The sequence below is a fragment of the Paramormyrops kingsleyae genome, chromosome 6, assembly GCF_048594095.1.
Source record: "Paramormyrops kingsleyae isolate MSU_618 chromosome 6, PKINGS_0.4, whole genome shotgun sequence".
NCBI classification, from domain to species: Eukaryota; Metazoa; Chordata; class Actinopteri; order Osteoglossiformes; family Mormyridae; genus Paramormyrops; species Paramormyrops kingsleyae.
Window position 1 is genome coordinate 26942085 of NC_132802.1, and position 12062 is coordinate 26954146.

General features: G+C 44.1%; 1 protein-coding gene across 8 annotated transcripts; it reads right to left on the reverse strand.

The window, feature by feature from the left end:
- Nucleotides 1-1430: 1430 nt before the first annotated feature.
- ikzf4 (IKAROS family zinc finger 4) lies at nt 1431-10596 on the reverse strand. 8 transcript variants are annotated; one of them, XM_023844511.2, is made up of 9 exons: nt 9899-10386; nt 8020-8166; nt 7742-7792; nt 7515-7619; nt 7052-7363; nt 5891-6076; nt 5042-5191; nt 4814-4945; nt 1431-4663 (listed from the first exon to the last, which is right to left on the reverse strand). In XM_023844511.2, the coding sequence occupies exons 3-9, from the start codon at nt 7779-7781 to the stop codon at nt 3873-3875; spliced, it is 1716 nt and encodes a 571-aa protein (XP_023700279.1). In that variant the 5' UTR covers nt 7782-7792; nt 8020-8166; nt 9899-10386; the 3' UTR covers nt 1431-3872. The 8 variants fall into 8 exon arrangements, with proteins under 8 accessions (XP_023700279.1, XP_023700278.1, XP_023700280.1 ...); XM_023844510.2 differs by having other exon boundaries at nt 9838-10386; XM_023844512.2 differs by lacking the exons at nt 8020-8166; nt 9899-10386 and adding an exon at nt 10450-10596.
- Between the last annotated feature and the right edge of the window lie 1466 nt (nt 10597-12062).

Consider the following 12062-nt stretch of genomic DNA (forward strand, 5'->3'; position numbering starts at 1 on the left):
CACCCTGATACCCCCATTGACACACACTGCCCCCCGCTAATATACAGCACTACTTTACCGCCATGGTGTTGTGTGGGAATGGAAGCAACACGGTAATGCTGACCCGTTAATCTACCCCCCTGGCGACCTAGTGACATTAGCGGTAACTTTCTGATACGTGAATGCGAATAGTGGGGGAGGGGGAGACCTCTTCCACTTTTATTACATTGATACTGGTTGGGAATACACAAAATCTATTACTTTACTGCTATGAAAGACAGTGGGAATGAAAATATATCCCATTGTTCCCAGATACATTAATGCATTTCGTATGTGAAAGAGGGTCACATGCTTGGAGAAACTCGCCCACAAAGAAACTCTAATACACAGTTAGGCTGTTATGCTGCTGAGTGAAGCATTGGAGATGGGCAAATGGTTGAGGACTTAAATTAACTGCTAAAAAAAAAAAATGTAGTTATAACTCGCTGGGAAAAAAAAGTAGTCTATATTAATTCATATTAATTCTGTTTCTTTACCTCCATAGAGAGTGAACATGCTGTCATTACACAATAATATATTATTAAATATATAGTTCGACCCATCCCCCCCCCAAGCCAAACCTTGATCCACAGGAAACACTGGGAAGCTATTAGATGGATGTATTTGCAACACTATTTTCCTGAAATTAAATTGCAGTAGGGAAACACATGGAGTTATATAAACTGTTACAGCAGAAATGGAGATACAGGATAGTACAAGAATTCCTTTCCAAATTTATGTGAAATGTCCAGACACGTTCTTCAGTGATAAATTGTTAAATTTTTAATGTAAGGTGTATTGCAAAATCTCACCCAAGCTAAGCTGCTGTTGCTATGGAAACTAAATGTAGCAAAACACAAAGTCCCTATTTCAAGGTGGCAATGGCTGTGGTGTTTTTGTTTTCATAGACTAGCTTCTAAATGATTACTCGGGGTCGGCTTTCACATCGAATGTCTGAGTGGCAAGACGTGGCTTCAGTTTTTCTCTGAACGTCGTCAGCTTTCGATCACAGACTGCAAAAAAAGTTTAAGTGAGAACAAATTTGGTATTTTTATGGTATTGAAATGAAATAAAACAATGAAGGATAGGCTTAATATTTTCAGCACCAAACCTATTAAATGCTTTTCCAATTTTAAGAAAATGTAGTTTTGTAAAGGTTTTAGAGTGAGTTTATTAACAATCGAATTTAGATAGTACTATTGATCATTTGCATGCTTACACCATATGTAACAGTTAAATTTCAGTGCGATATGATTTAATGTTTTTGTAGCACCATACTATGGTACGTTTAACAACTTAAAAGGTACCGTAGTGTTAAACCAATAATGAAAAGTAAACCACGTTAGGAGTAGTTACAAGCAATTACGAAATCCAAAAAAGGTCACTGTATTCAGGTAAGAATTCAACCTCAGTTTTACAACAAATAGTACTTTATTCAATGTATTTATTGGACATGAAAAACTACTTAACAAAACAGAACTGTTACACTTCTCCCCCTTAAAACCAAATCAAAAAGCAATACCTTTCAAAACTACACAACTTCTCCAAAACATGAGGCAGTTATATATGTATACAAATATGAGGTAAAGAGTTTTTTCTTTGTCATAGATTTTTTCCTCAAATATTTAAAGACAAGGAACTCGAAAAAAATCCCAAGCAGTTTCAGTGACGTTAAAATCCTTTCTTTTTCCATTTACCCATTGCTTCCTGTCTCATATAAAAACTTGTCTTTTCTTTGTAAGGGCTTTGAGTAAACTTAAGCCCAAATAAAACAGCACTAGTTGGGATTAAGAGATGGTGACAATCTGCTGCAGAAATGAAGCTGAACACGCATGTTGCAACACCCACCCCTTCCCCAAAGTACACAGTCTGTTTGCCATCACACAAAAACACGCACACACTTCTCTCTTTCAAAATATATCTGTGACAGACTAAGTGCATCTTACCACATTTATAATAAAACAACTATTTAAGAAAACTTGCTGGTTTTCAATTTGCTTTACATTTCTAAATTCCAAGTTTTCTTTTTTTTTTACCTTGCAAGTAATAAATAATGTATTTGGTCTCCTCAATGCTTTTTAGTTAGTCATATAAATAATTTGCTTATAGTTTTTATTCTTGAATTTTAAGAACGTGGCATAACTATTCAATCATAAAGTTCTGGGAATAACCAGCCTAGCTGGTATCTCCACGATAAACAACATGGACATCCCCTCCTTGCCAGGAATCAACCCTTTGAAAATAAAGAGTCATTGAAATGATGCTTTCATCTTCTGTGTTTTCTGGCTGTATTACAAGTTTCCTTGACCAATTCAGATCTACATTTTAGCCAGATTAAAAAGGAATGTCCCCTATAATGTAGTATTTTTGAGAGCAAGAGTGGAGACAATAAAATATACATCAGAATATTAGGAGCTCTAAGACCTCTTGTTAATAAAGAGTATTTAAATATTTAAAATAATAATAATCTACATTGGATGTTTGACATTCAAATTCCATTCTTCAGTAAATTATTTTCTAAACGCCATATAGGCATAAATCAGTGCAAAACCAGTGTTCATGGAACACGGGTCAATCATCATCATCATCATAATCATCATCACCACCACAGAGTCTGTCATAATGTATCACATCTTTGTCAAAAAAGCCCCCCCCCCAAAGCACAAAAAACACACACAGAAAAAGCAGGAAAATTAGAAAGTGCAAATCCTTATCAGAGGGACCCTCCCTCCCCTATGGTTCCTCAAAAGAACCAATTTGTTTCACGTGGCTCAATCTGATCTGCACCTTAACATTCACAATTCCAAGGAGAGCTTCATGGGAACTGCTCAAATATGACCGTCTACTGGAGGATGGTGAGGAAAGGTGCAATATCCAGACCAATGACGCTCTTCACCATTGACGTGCAGTCTAAAGCAGTACCATGAAGGAAAGGAGTAGACAAGATTTCCCATGTCATATGTCTACGAAAGCTTCTGTATACTGGGTCTGAAGCTCAACATTCACTTGTGCTGAATGAGAGCTGCTCATTCTGTGATATGTGATATTCCCCATTTTGGGAGACCTTTGACACTCTGCAATATTATATAGAAATATAAGTCTGCAGGCGTATTATGTGAAGAATAGACAGACAGCCTCCTGAGACTGTAAAACAGCCATGTGCGTAATGCTGTGGATGTGCAGATCTAGGTAGACATGGTGCTTCTGGCAAGGCAACGTACGCCCACTTTGACCATTTCGACTTTTGGCTTCCCAGTCAGGAGTGGCGGACCACACTCTTACTGGGCCCTGGTGCCCACACAAACGCTGAAGCGAGATGGATGGCAGTGACCCTGCATCCCCCCGCCCCCATCCCAAAGTGTGATTATTAAATCCTGTGTCCAAGATTCAGGCTGTCAAAAGAAGTTCTGTGACCTAGAAAATTATCCAGCTGCCCTCCGAGTCACCACTCTTGGTTATGACCAGTCCCTGACAGCCCGTTACACAGGGTCAAGTGTGGGTTTGTGCTGTGCGAATGCTCCCCTCCCCTCCCCCAACAACCCCCCCCCCACTTCAAAGAGGGCAAACCACACAGGAAGAAGGCACTTCTGAGGCAAAACAACTGCATTCTGGAAAATAGAGTGCAATTATAATTTGCCGATCATCCCTTGACTAAACTTCTCCCACAACAGCTCATCTCCTCCTCAGTTCCCGTCTCCAGTTCAGTGCAGATCAAACCCTAACCCATCCTCACCTCCTGCACACACAGTGCTTTTCGAACCCGTGCTGCCCTCCCTGTGCATTCACCTCTCCCCTCCGGCCCGCACCACCGTTCCCCTACCCGCCCCACCCCCCAACCCCGCGGCTCCCATACCTCAGCCCAAAGTGTGCTCCCCACGGACGATGTGTGAGGAGAACTCGTAGCGGTCTTGGCTGCGGTGGCCACAGATGTTGCACTCGAATGGCTGGCGGAAGCCGTGGCAGCCCATGTGGATGGTGAACATGACGTGGTCCAGGAAGAGGACGCGGCAGTGCGTGCAGCGAAAGGAGCGCACTGGCCGGCCCTCGCTGTCCACCACCCTGACCTCACAGTTGCCGGGCCGCAGCGCCACGCTGCCCTCGTCCCGCTGTGGCTCACTGTCGCTCTCTCGCACTTGGCCAGAGCTGCGGGCCACCGGGGGAGTTGGGTGCTGCTCGGAGTCCCCACCGGCGCTGGTGGCCGCGGGCTGCTCTTCCGGCGTGCTCTCTGTGTCTGTGGAATCCTGGCAGCCGTTGCTCGGAGAGGCGACATGACCGCAGCTGGGGGGCAGGTCCTCGTGGCCCTCCCCTGCCTCCCGTCCTCCCAGTCCCAAGGCCACGCCCCCTGCCACACCCCCCCCGGAGTCTGTTCTTTGCCCTGGCTGGCCCAGCTGATTGTAAAAGGAGCTGATGACGGACGTGAACTCCGGCACGCTGGCGGGGTGCTGGGGGGGCAGCCGGAGTGAGCGGATGGACTCTTGGCCCCCACCTCCTCCCACGGGGCCCCCAAGGTAGCTGCTAATGACACCCGTGAAGTTGGAGGAGTCAGCAGTCCTGTGCAGGGAGCTCAGCTCATCCCCATCCTTGTCGATGGGAGGATAATGTTCATAATGTCCGTCGGCTGTGCTGAGGCGCATGTGCTTCTGTCCTGTATAGACAAAGAGAGCAAAGTCACAGAGAGCAAACTCACGGAGGACGTCATGCTGACCGGCTCTGTGGCAGCTCAGCATGGCCCACTGAAGGTACACTAAGGGGCTTCTGGCCCAGGGTGTTAAATTGGAGGCAGACAGATACTCACCCACAAACTTCTGAGGTGTCGACCTCTTACGCTTGGTGATGCTGTTGGCCAGGCGGTCGATGAATGTCAGCTTGTCCGTGGAAGGCTGGAGCAGAGGGTCTGTCACCAGCTCCACGTCCCGCATCTCCTCACCTGCATTGGATGGGACCGATAGAGAGAAGCACTTCAGTACGCAGGTCGCCATGGCGTCGTGCGCTGACTCCGCAGGAGCCGGAGGTGGCTCCTTACCATGTACGTGGCTGCCTGGCGTGGGCTGGGCCTCCAGGCTCTGCAGGTAGCCATGGCAACGCTCCCGGTGCTCCTCCAGCGTGCTTTGCTGCTTGTAGCTGCGGCCGCAGTAACTGCACTTGTAGGGCTTCCCCACCGTGGGGGAGGACACTGCAGGACAGAGGCACAGCAGGAGGACAGCATCAGCAACACTGCATATACGCCCCCCTCAACCTATTAGCGACACGCTAACGAACCAGACTGATGACAGAGCGATACCCCTCCACCCTACTCGCTAAGAACTCTCCTCACAGAATGCCACCAACCGATTCCGTCCACCTTTGGAGTACCGTATCCTAGCAGAAAGAGTAGCTCAGAACCATGCAGCCCGCTAGTGACGTGGGACGGGGGCACCTGACCCACCGCACACTTCCGCTCCGTCCCCTTGCCGAGAAATCACCCAGCATGGAGTCAGCGAGCCACCAAACCGAATCCGGTTTCGTAAGAAATTCATCTTTACATATTTGTACCAGTTCATACACAACTGAAAAATATCAACAGGATTTCCTGTTTTCATCATCTTGCAAATGTCATTTTTCACACCAACACCTTGTCTGAACCCAAAGTCTACAGCAGAATATGATGTATTCATTGCACTCGTTCTTCTCTTATCAAAAACGACACAAAAAAACCCAACCTGTGCAATTGTGCCCTTCAAATCAGACTCAGTCTAATGTCAGTAACAGTACATGAACTCATCCACACAGCCTGAAGCAGTCCTGAGACCCTGCTGGCACATCATGTTTCTGCTTGGGGTTGAGACCCTGCCCCGTACGAGTGCTGGCCTGCTTCTTGGCACTGTGGCCTCACCAGAGTGGGTGCGGAGGTGTCCCGTTAGCGCGTCCCGGCGCCGGCAGGCATAGCTGCAGAAGGGGCACTTGAAGGGCTTCTCCCCAGAGTGGAGCTTGATGTGCCGTAGCAGGTTGCCCTTCTGGGTGAAGGAGGCGCCGCACTGGTTACACTGGAATGGGCGCTCACCTGGCATGGCACACAGGGCTGTGGGTGTCACAATGAGAGCTTACGGGTATGGTCACATTCACTGCGTAGAGAAAAAATGGGGGGGCTCAACTATGCCCAGACAAACACAGAGCTCTTCAAAGCTTAGCATGCTTTCAAACAAATATATTCAAGTACAGTCTGATTAGCAATGATTTACTACAGGACTTTTATCTTGGGGGGGGGGGGGGTGCCAATAATATCAAAGGGTCTCCACAATATGCACAGCTCATGCTGAAGTGATCCCTGTGAAGCAGCATGGCATTAATGACTTATGTAGGTACTTCCCAGCTCTTCCTCTTTTCTGAACCCTTTGTCTACAAACTGCAAGTTAGAAATCTTCCTCTATCTCTCTGTGAACATCCTGACAGCTTGGAAACTTCCCCAAACTAGATAAAACTTTCCAGAACAGAAAGCTATGGAATTTTTGCCTCCTTTATGTAAGGAGAACTTAGGAACTTTCCATGTTATGCAGACTGAAAAAAAAAATCATTAAATACCCTGTTTCAGCCAACTTGTACTGACCAGACATAAATGAATGTTACATGATTTGATCTCAGATTAGTTTAGCCCCACTGTGATACAGCTATCCTTTAAATGCTAATACTTAATAGCCCCACAACAAAGTCTGAAGTTAGCCATCTATGTCCCAGGATGAATTCCAAAGGGAGACATTTCCACTGCACTTTACTTTAAAAATGACTTAAATGTGAAGCTAAAGTGGGAAATCAAGTTGCATAACAGCTAAAAGAGAAGTCCGTCTCAACTGGCTAAACTGGGAAGTCGAGTAAATCATGCAGGACATTTGCCAAGGCTAACCAGCCATGCGTTACCACATCCCAAAGGTAACATACCAGTAACTTGGCAGAATTTTTCTGCCACGTGACACGAAAAAGGTGAAGTTGCACGTCGTCACACAGACAAAACAGAAAACGAGCCTAATGGAACATTCCGGCTGATTTTTCCACTGCTCACCGGTGTGGCTGCGCTTGTGCACCATCAGAACGTTGGGCCCGATGCACACCATGCCACAAATGTCACACTTCAGCTTTCCATTGGGAAGCCGGATTGGCCCTGGGGAAGTGGGCTCAGGACTGGCCAGCTCGCCATAGCTTCCGCCGCCGCCTGCCCCCCCGCCAGCCACGCCGCCCAGCTCCAGGCCCCCCCCCTCCACAGGGTCCAGTCGCTCGTCCTTCCATGCCTCGTCACGCTCCCCTGCCCTCTTGGCCGGACGAGCTATGCAGCCCAGCTGGTCATCGTTGTACAGCTCTACCTTGATGGAGTTGGCTGTGGAGAGAGACAGAGTGGCCTGTGACACAGTGAGCAAAAAAACCCGGGTGAGCATCGCTAGAGAAACTAGGGTTCAATGTGAATATAGCAGCAGCCTCAGTATGTAATACCTATCAGTATTTGTACAGACAGGTAAGTATTTACTCACCGCTGAGGGACCGGCTGGGAGAAGAGTGTTGACTGTTGGGTGTGCTAACTGTAGCCCCCCCCATGCCTCCAGAGAAGTCCCTCTCCATCGATGAGTCTCCACTCCCTACACAAACACACACACAGTAGAATGAACCACGCTGCTATGAACTCATTGGACATGTTACTTTATGCCAAATCAATTCAGGTACAACAAAAACGTACTTTTTACAGTTTTACTTTTATTACCTGACATATAGGAACGGCCATTGCAGTCATCAGCATTCATTCTCACACCATCTAAGCAGAGGACATAGGAACACAAACACTTAAGTCAGAGTCTCAATTTTCCCCAAGAGTCCTAACCTTCAGAAGCTTAGTTCATCACTCAGCTGCAGTTATATCTAACTCAGCTTTCCAGCCACATCCACATTATCGATACGGGCTGGAGATTCACAGTACACAAAGAGTTCGAACATCCGTTCCAAGTGAACCGTGCATTGCTGTGTTAAACAAGAGACCCCTACCACAGAAAGCAAACTCCTCCCTAAATCTTCTGCAGCTTCTGTTCTCCTTTCTTTCTCTGTGCGCACTTTTGCTGACGCGATCCTTTTATATGCCCAAATCTACGTTGCATCCGACGACAACGGACACACTCGTTTTTTTTCTTCCATCTTAAATACATGAACGAGACACTAAGTCATTCCACCCCCAGCTCTCACACTCTTCACCCTAACCCCAAGGACCAAAAACGCACCGGCACAGAGAAGGTGTAACAATCAATAGACACACAAGGAAGAAGAGACTGGGGAAACAGTGGAAAGGGATGAGCTAGAAATTAAATGACAAAAAGTCTATGGGTAAATCTTGCAGACGAACAAGAACAGACTGATAAATATGTGAACAGAAAACAAACAGAACAAGGCTTCTGAGCTCCAATGGTTCAACAATAAGCACAACAGTAAATGTGATCTCGTATAACATTCTTGGGATGTGCTTGAGATGGTTAAAATAAGATTCACCTCATCTTGATGCATTTCATTCATGTTCATATATGCACCAGGAAACAAATACATGTGTAAAAACAGCCTTACATTCAACCACAAAGCATTCATTATACTTTTATGAACTAGAGTAACTCCTTTTTCACAACACTGATGCTGGTTCACAAGCTGACAAGCCGATTTTGACTGTCTCTTTGGAAACATGCCACGATATAAATGCCACATAAAATGAGAGCATTACATAGCGATGTTAAGTTGTATGAGACTTAAAATAATCTCACACACGTTACAATTGTGCACTGATTTCTATATCAAACCAAATTTGGACAGACAATCAGAAAACTGAACAGTAAATGTATAACTTTACATGAACAATATCAAACCTTATGGTGGGTTAGCCCTGTAAGCCTTAATGCTTTTAAAAATGCAAAAATGGTGTTTTGAGATTTTTGGAGGACTGTTCTCCCACTCCCCACTGCAAGAAAACCTTTCATGAGCAACTCCAATACAAATCTGCCAAACAAGATTGGGGTCATACTGCGAACAGCTATACCGATCAGAAAGATGGTGTAGGAACAATATGTGCCAGATTCCTCTGGGCACAGAGGCCTAAAATTTTTATAAGAAGAATGACAAACATTCTATCCTTGCAGACTTGGAAGCCTACAAGTTTTGGAAGTGAATGAAGACATGACAAGACATAGGAGGATCAGACCCTAACAGACCGACTGACTGACTGAAAACTGTATTGGATAGTTAAGCTGTACCCTAACCGTGCTTGCGAATATAATTTTAGGATTTCCTTAAAATAAATGTGTACGTTATTATCTTCAAGGCAGTTAATGACGAAAATGAGACAGGTAAAGTAGCAGCTCATTCAATAAATTTCAAATTTCTTTTAGAATATCATCAATAACACCAGTATAAATCTGATATTTTTTCTTTGTCTTCCCACAAAACAAAACATTAAAACGTATTCTTTTTAAAATGACAAGAGAAATCAAAAATTGAGGGGGGGGAAAAATCACAGTGAATCACTAAACACAGCTGGCAGTTAGGATATCATTGGTGTACAAACGGCAGCAGTATGCGTTTGTTACATTTAATTGATAATAATTAATCAGTCTGATAACACTGATTAATCGATCTTTAAATTAGTTACACCACACGCAGAACGCCAACAACTGTATAGGAAAACCTGATACACACAACTAAGGCTGCATGGTTAAAAAGACTCGGAATAGTTAGAGGTCTTGTTCTTGAAATAACAAAAACATATGGTATGTAACATATGTAACATTAACAAAAAATAAGTGATCAAAGGGGGGAAAAAACCCTTACCGCACTGAAAATGTCAGCTACGTATTAGCCAGTTATTCGAAGAAATGGTCCTTCAACTTACAAGCAACTGGTCTGGCTGCAGACTATGTTTCCTTCTAGGAAAGTACCCTGTTAGCTCGTTACTTTATCTCAACGCGGTGTAAACAGTGGAAATGTCGCGGGCGCTTTACGCGAAGACGCCCGTGCGGCACCGACAGCGTCGCGGCGAGACGGCAGGGGACGTTTCAATGAATGCGGCCGAAATTTCAGCTGTCAGAGGATGAGTGACGTCCGCTCCGGCGGACTGACGCGAGCTCCATCCCGGCGACGGGCTCGCGGAGCAGCCGTAACGGAAAGCGCCCACGAGCGCTCTGGGTGCCTAGTGCAACACGTGACCGCTTTTTTTCCACAGAAAGCTGCCTAATTGCGTTGTCGACCTAAAGTTGAATTATGTTTCTTTTCAGCCGTTGCTATGGCAGCCGCCTCTAAATCGATGCTTGCTTCTCGACATAGCTAGCTGCTTTCCCAGCCCATGCATACTCTCTCCTGGCTACTTATAGCAAATATACTCTAGCGCCTCAATCGTTTCATACCTGAAATCGGTCCTGTTATAGATATTTATTTTGAATTTACGTTTCTGGCTGTCCGTTTGTTTTTTCTGGCGAAGGCAGCATCTCCGGGTCCTTTTACCTGAAACCCCGGACAACTTCCGGTCCCACACCGGGATACAGGCCCGTTAATCCTACTGCAGACGCCCTGATCGGCACTGACTGTCGAATGCATCGATGTGCTCAAGTGGGAAAACGAGAGAGCACTGCAGTTTAATAAGATCTTGCGTATGTATCGATAAATTATTTTACATTTTACGAAGTGAAATGTTTAGAAATTAAAACGATAAACGCCTTAGGAAATATCTTCTCTTTCTTCTATACGTTTTAGTTGTAAGTCATTATATAAATAAATTAAAGAGTAAAAATAAGACTTGCAGAAGTTAAATTTTGTAAAAAAAAAAAAAAAAAAGTATAATAGTTAAGGGCGTTATTCTCTAGGAAAAATATGCCAAATCGTGATATTAATATTGTGATTAAAATAATTTAAATGCATTGGACACTAGCCCCGATTACTGTAAAATTGAAAAATCCAGCATGTCGTCTTACTAACCGCAAGATGGCAGCAAAGATTTCTTTGTGTGCTACAGAATCAGAATCGAGTTTATTGCCAAGTACGTTCACACATACAAGGAATTTGCTTTGGTGGTTGGTGCCATACTTCGAGAGATGAGGTGGTTAAAATATAAATATATATACATGGAGTATGTTCAGGTACTAATATAAATATAAATAGTCAGTGTATGTGGAATATGATACAGCAGTGGAAATATATACATATTTAGGAGAGTGCATTCTTGAGCTAGGATGGGGAAATAGTAATTGAGTGAGTGTTCCTGGCCTTATTGATGAGGCGGGCCTCGGTGGGGAAGAAACTGTTCTTATGGCGTGATGTTTTGGTCCCAATGGACCTTCTGCCAGAGGGGAGAGTCCGAAGGAGTGACCAGGGTGAGAGGAGTCAGCCATAATCCTTCCAGCTCTTTTCAGAGACCTGGACTCGTACAGGTCCTGTAAGGATGGAAGGTTGCAGCCGATTGTCTTTCCAGCAGAGTGGATGATGTGCTGTAGTCTGCTGAAATAGTAATTAAATGAGCTAAGCAAAGGAACATCCATCCATCTTAAAACTACTTATCCTATTCAGCGTCGCAAAGAAAAAAAGGAACAATAAAAAAAATATATATTTAATGTGCAATAGAATTTTGAACGCTATATTTAGTACAATTGCCACTATTATCATACTTTCATTTTATGGTTTTAAATGTTTTTGTATATTTTTACATTTATAAATGTATATATCTTTATTTAAATTATACATGATGCATTTTAATAGGATTTGCTATCTAAGTGATTGTTTTTTACTTACTTAATTATTTTTGGTGGTGGGGTTTTTTGAAAATTTGTAAATGGCAGAATATTCTAAAGGTAAACCAATTGTAAATTGTGAATTAATGTGTATCTAGTAGGTGGGACAACTGACTACACTTTGATGAGCCTGAAATGGGCCACTGCAGCTATAAATTCCCATGATATCCACCCAGTATTCTACAGTCAATGACATGGTGTCTTTATGAAAACAGACATACACACACTCACAGAAATGGAAAATGCAGCATGTGAAATACAGATTTGAACCAAAAA